Below are 6,000 nucleotides of genomic sequence, written 5' to 3' on the forward strand. Positions count from 1 at the left end.
CCCTCACCTCCCAACACAAACTCGGGCCCCCAACTCCCAAGACAAACTCAGGCCCCCAACTCCCAACACAAACTCGGGCCCCTAACTCCAAACACAAACTCGGGCCCAACACCCAACACAAACTCGGGCCCCCAACTCCCAACACAAACTCGGGCCCCCAACTCCCAACACAAACTCGGGCCCCCAACTCCCAACACAAACTCGGGCCCCCAACTCCCAACACAAACTCGGGCCCCCAACCCCCAACACAAACTCGGGCCCCCAACTCCAAACACAAACTCGGGCCCCCAACCCCCAACACAAACTCGGGCCCAACCCCCAACACAAACTCGGGCCCCTAACTCCAAACACAAACTCGGGCCCCCAACACCCAACACAAACTCGGGCCCCCAACTCCCAACACAAACTCGGGCCCCCAACTCCAACACAAACTCGGGCCCCCAACTCCAAACACAAACTCGGGCCCCCAACACCCAACACAAACTCGGGCCCCCAACTCCAAACACAAACTCGGGCCCCCAACCCCCAACACAAACTCGGGCCCCCAACCCCCAACACAAACTCGGGCCCCCAACTCCCAACACAAACTCGGGCCCCCAACCCCCAACACAAACTCGGGCCCCTAACTCCAAACACAAACTCGGGCCCCCAACTCCAAACACAAACTCGGGCCCCCAACCCCCAACACAAACTCGGGCCCCTAACTCCAAACACAAACTCGGGCCCCCAACTCCAACACAAACTCGGGCCCCCAACTCCAACACAAACTCGGGCCCTCACCTCCCAACACAAACTCGGGCCCCCAACCCCCAACACAAACTCGGGCCCCCAACTCCAACACAAACTCGGGCCCCCAACTCCAAACACAAACTCGGGCCCCCAACTCCCGACACATACTGGGGCTTCCACCTCCCAGCAGAATGGGGGTCCCACCTCCCACAGTCCGTGATACGGTTTGACCACAGTGTGCCGACCCCCAGAGTCTATGCTTATAGGACTGGTTCTCCGTCAATGGATGGATGTTTATCCATAACCAAATTCAGATTCTGCTTCTAAAGCGACCTGCTCATTTGTTAAGCGATGGAATACTTCGATATGGAAAAGCATGGATGTTCACCATAAAAATGTAAAGTATGGTTTATTTTAGAATGGCGTTCATTTTAAGTGGAAGGATAGACTTGATTTATCTCTCAGTTATTAATCCCAGGGTTTTGGAACCTGGGGACTTTTGTTTTACTTCTGTTCAATAAACAGGATTTGTTCCGACAGATCTACCATACTCTGCAAAAAAAAAACTAAAGACTGGGTGGGTATGAATACTGTCCTGGAACTCAATGTCCATTTTAACGAGTTATACAAAGTATATGAGTATAGCCATTGATCCACAAGTTAGCTGGGACCATCCCAACCTGCAATTACGTTAGATACTCTTGCGAAAGTGGCATAGAGCAAATAGTGCCTCTCGCTGCTTACAATTACTGCTGCGTTTCCCACCTCATATACCAATTGTTTAATATTTTCCTGGAAAGGACACACAGGCTGCAACATATATTTATTGATAGTATCTCAAAGCTCGATAAAGAAACGACTTTATTCGCACTCCCTTCATGAGTCGCATTAGAAAGTTTGAAAACTGTCCGGGTCACTTCGTCCGGAATTAAGCTCCATTTCAATTATCTTTGCAGATAAACCAGCTTGTCCCAGATCCTCGTGTGGTTAGTTGGAAAGCACACTGGGAAGTGGCTCTAACGCCTGCAGATTAAGGAAAGCATGTCTCTCCGCCTAAACACTGATCACACTTTGAAAGCTACTGTCATTTAAACAACCTGCAAGAATGGTCCAAATGACCAATGGTCCAATGCGCTATCTCGAACAGACCGGGTATTTTATGAAACTCCCTATAGATATTACTACTGTTAGCTGACGGGTCGCACTCTTGCCTCTGGGTTAGAAGATCGTGGTTAAAGCTCCACTCCAGGACTTGAGCGCATAACCCAGGCTGACACTTCAGTGCAGTACTGAGGAAGTTGGAGGTGTGGACCTTTTGGATGAGAAGTTAGAATCATGGAATGATACAGCACAGAAGGAGGCCATTCTGACCATCCTGCCTGTGCCGGCTCTTTGAAAGAGCTATCCAATTTGTTCCATTCCCCCACTCTTTCCCCATAGCTCTGCACTTTTGTTTTACTTATCAAGTATATATCCAATTCCCTTTCGAAAGTTATTATTGAATCTGCTTCCACCGCCCTTTCAGGCAGTGCATTCCAGATCATAACGATTTGATGTGCAAGTGCTATAGAACTGAACCGTTTTGAATGCAATTTAAAAAACACAGACAATGGCACATATTTTGTAAAATTATATTTACATCAATATAACCATAAAACAGTACATCTTGAGAGGACTATTTAGTCCCATTTTCACCCAGTTAGTGGTTTTACACCAATACATTAAACCATTGAACAGGTCAGCATCAGCAACGTAAGAATTATTCACACTCTTTACAACCAGAGCATTGCTACAAAGTTTAAAACACTTGGGAGATATTAGCACAAAAACGCGTACAAAAATATTTTCTAAAAATCTCCAGATTAATTGGCAGGAATTGAACAGCTTGTGAAGGTTATTGGCGATTTCACGATTGCCAGTGTCAGTCCTTTAAGGCCGGATATTTACAGGCAGGCATGTAGAATCGTCCACAATAAACAAGGCACCAAAAAAATCTCAGCATGCAGTGTTTAAATGCGAAAGTACAAAACATCCATTTGCGATTTAAACTAACACCGGATAGAGTTGCCTCTCATTGATCTCTGATCAGGTCTGATTTCTCGACCCTCTTTTTCTCCTTCTGGGTTTTCCACACACCAGAGGGAAATAATTAAAATATGAAATGCTTGCTGCACACCATCCTATTAAACTTAAGACTTCAGCAAAAGGAAGCCTGTTCCGGGTTATTTTATAGGATTAGAGAGCTTTTATCACGCTTTGTTTTTTTTTTGAAGATATTAGTGACCAATAAAAAAAAGTGCCGGAGCGAGTTTCTTTAGACAAACATTCGCTGCCTTGTTTACAAAACATTCGCTTTTCCATCTGCGTGTAAACTCCCAGCAACAAGCACCTTCGCCGCCACAACCCCTTTCCCCCGTGGCCCGTTTCAATCATCGAGACAAGTCTGAAGAAATGCCTCTGCGGAGAGGTCTGTCCCTGTCGGACTGTGTGAATAGGAAGGTTTTGGGGAGAGAATGTAACGGTCGAAAGCGTTAGTCAATACGATATGGACAGTACCCAGACTAGTTTAACTGTTAAGCGAAACCAGCAACCCTGTACTGCAAAATAACACAGCTGTCTAAAAGAAAAGACCAACTCGCTTCCCCCAAAAGATCCTAAAGGAGGTGGAGGGGCGGGGGGGGGGGCAAGGGATGACATTTAAGGGTATTTGAGACGACGCTGGAGGACGGAGCAAAATGTAAACACGTAGCTGTAGGAAACTTGGGTGCAATCTGCCATAAATATTCTGTGGGTCCCCTTAAGGTTCTTCGCCTTGCGGGTAGTGTCATTTTTCTGCGTGTGTTTATTTTTTTACACTGTCCTGGGCGGACAGACGGGCACGGGGCTGCTCCCGGAGCAGAGTGTTCCCACCGTGGAACTGGCCGCTCTCTCGCTGGCCAGCTTCTTCTCCTTCTGCCTCAGGTGGATCTTGGTATGCCTCTTTCTCTCGTCGCTCCTGGCGAACTTTCTGCCGCAGAAGTCGCAGGAGAAGGGTTTCTCCCCGGTGTGGGTGCGGATGTGAGTGGTGAGGTGGTCGCTTCGGCTGAAGTTCCTCATGCAGATCCGGCACTGGAAAGGTTTGTGGCCGGTGTGGATCCGGATGTGCCTGGTGAGCTCGTCGGAGCGGGAGAACCTCCGGTCGCAGCCCTCGGCCGGGCACGGGTAAGGCCTCTCGTGGACCGGGGTCTTGCTGGGGCGGTTGGGGTATTTCCTGAGCCTGATGGGCCGGAGTGGTAAGTTCTGTCCGCCGTAAGCGCTGGGGAGCCTTGCCCCTTCCCCTGTCGGGTTACCCAGAGTGAAGTTCCTAATGGTGGAGAGAGGAGTCAGAGGAGGTGCCATCCTGATGGGCTCCATCGGGCAGGAGAAGGGTTTGCGCTCGGTCCCTGCGTGAAGGTCTCGATTCGGATGCTGAGGCTGGAAGATGCTGCTGTAGTCCGGTAAGATGGGGAATAAGGTGCTGTCCATGACCGGTTTGGGAGAAGGGTAGGACGGGGGAGGTGGGTATCCGAGGCTGCATGTGGAGGTGCTGAAGAAAGGAGTCGGGTCCTGGTATATGTCCCCGCAGCTGGTGTAAGGAGGTGGCGGCGAGTACATATGTTCCATCTCGCTCTGGTTCTGCGCCATCGTACAACTGAGGGCGCTGGAGAGGGGGTTCGGAGAAGCCGAGGAAGAGGAGGAGGATGACGAGGAGGAGGAAGGTGGAGGGACTCCCAAGATCCCAGCACTCACTATGTTAATGATGCCTTCAGGACTCCAATTGGCGCTGGCACACTGAGAGTCAATGGAGAACTTGCCCATGTAGGTGAAAGTCTGAGCACGGGGGGCAGAGGGCGGGTGGTAGGTGTTGGGATAAGGTAAGTCGATGGGTCTCTTGTCGCTGCCCATGTCCACGTTGATCATTCCATCTGAAAAGGAAAAGAGAAGCGGTGTTGGTCCGGAGGATACTTATCATTCACTTTGCCGAGTTTCGGACAGATTTGGACAACTAACTACACGCGGCGGTTGCAACAGCCAAGACCGTCCATAAACTGAACCAAACCTGGGGCACAGACCCTGGACAAACCCTGTGATAAATAAACAGGAGCCACCAAACACAACAAGCTGCAAACCAGACTAAACAACCGCCTCGCGTGTAGGGACTAGTGCCTGCTATAAATCAACCCTATGTACTGGGCTCTTATAACTTTTTAATTCCAACATTTTCTGCTTTCATTTCAGATTTTCTTTTTTTTATATATATATATATAATTTCACACCCCCTCGAAAGAATGAGTTAAATGGAAACAGTCCGTCTTTAGATAGCCACTGCTCCACTATTCAAATTACAGCTTGAAACAGGAAGGTAAATACAGTATCAGTCTGGAGTTATCGTAAACAGCCGGCTGCCAGTCCATCGGATACCCCGAGTCGCTCTACCTTACGAGCCGCGCACACTGACAAGTGACCAGGTGGTCGCTGCTTACCTGAGGGCATCTGCTCGTATGGTGCCAGCTCCGGGTTGGAGAAGATAGTGACGGACGCGGGCAGCGAATTGATCTCATCCACCGAGTACATGCTTTCAGGTAGCTGGTGAAAGAGACCTCCGAGAGACAGCGGGATTTTCTCCACCGTTTTCGCCGTCATCATTTGTTTTTTTGGCTCGATCTTGGATTAAAAAAGAAGAAAGTTTTTTTTCTCTCTCTTTCTCTCCCTGTCTCTCTCCCCTCGTTTAAACGTTAGTGTCAAAATGTTGAAGCCGGGCTGTGTCTGTGAGTGGGTTGCCCTGATTCGCAGAGACTGGGGAAGCGGCAGGGTCCTTCCCCTCCCTTTATAATGCTATGCCCCTTTAGCTGCTGCTGATTTCTGGCACTTCTCACTCTCACTGTCTCTCTCACTCTCACTCTGTCTCTCTCTCTCTGCCTCAATCCCCTTTCTCGGGCGCCAGTTTACTATTTATCCAGAGCCGCCGAATGCCCCGTGACGTAAGAGACCAAATATGGACTGAGAGAGGAAAAGGGCCGGGACTGGGCGCAGTGACGCGGTGGGCGGGGAACTGACGGGCTGTACGCCGGGGACCGGCCGCCAAGCCTCCACCCCGTCCCCTCGGCCAGGGGGTGCATCCCATGGGCATAGACCCCCCCCCCTCCTCCTCCTCCCCTTACACCCTAGAACTAGTGGTGGTGATGGGAGGGGGGCTGTAACCGCTTGCCCCCATTGTTGGGCTGCTGAGAATTGTTTATTGAATGTCTTTAT

The 6,000-nt window shown here is 50.1% G+C and overlaps 1 protein-coding gene across 1 annotated transcript; it reads right to left on the reverse strand.

Annotated features, from left to right (window-relative positions):
- Positions 1-2,346: 2,346 nt before the first annotated feature.
- On the reverse strand, positions 2,347-5,671 carry egr2b (early growth response 2b). The gene is made up of 2 exons (XM_068002608.1): positions 5,232-5,671; positions 2,347-4,673 (listed from the first exon to the last, which is right to left on the reverse strand). Exons 1-2 carry the CDS (start codon positions 5,392-5,394, stop codon positions 3,580-3,582), a joined length of 1,257 nt encoding a protein of 418 aa, XP_067858709.1. The 5' UTR covers positions 5,395-5,671; the 3' UTR covers positions 2,347-3,579.
- Between the last annotated feature and the right edge of the window lie 329 nt (positions 5,672-6,000).

Source organism: Heptranchias perlo, chromosome 21 (assembly GCF_035084215.1).
Source record: "Heptranchias perlo isolate sHepPer1 chromosome 21, sHepPer1.hap1, whole genome shotgun sequence".
Lineage (NCBI taxonomy): Eukaryota > Metazoa > Chordata > Chondrichthyes > Hexanchiformes > Hexanchidae > Heptranchias > Heptranchias perlo.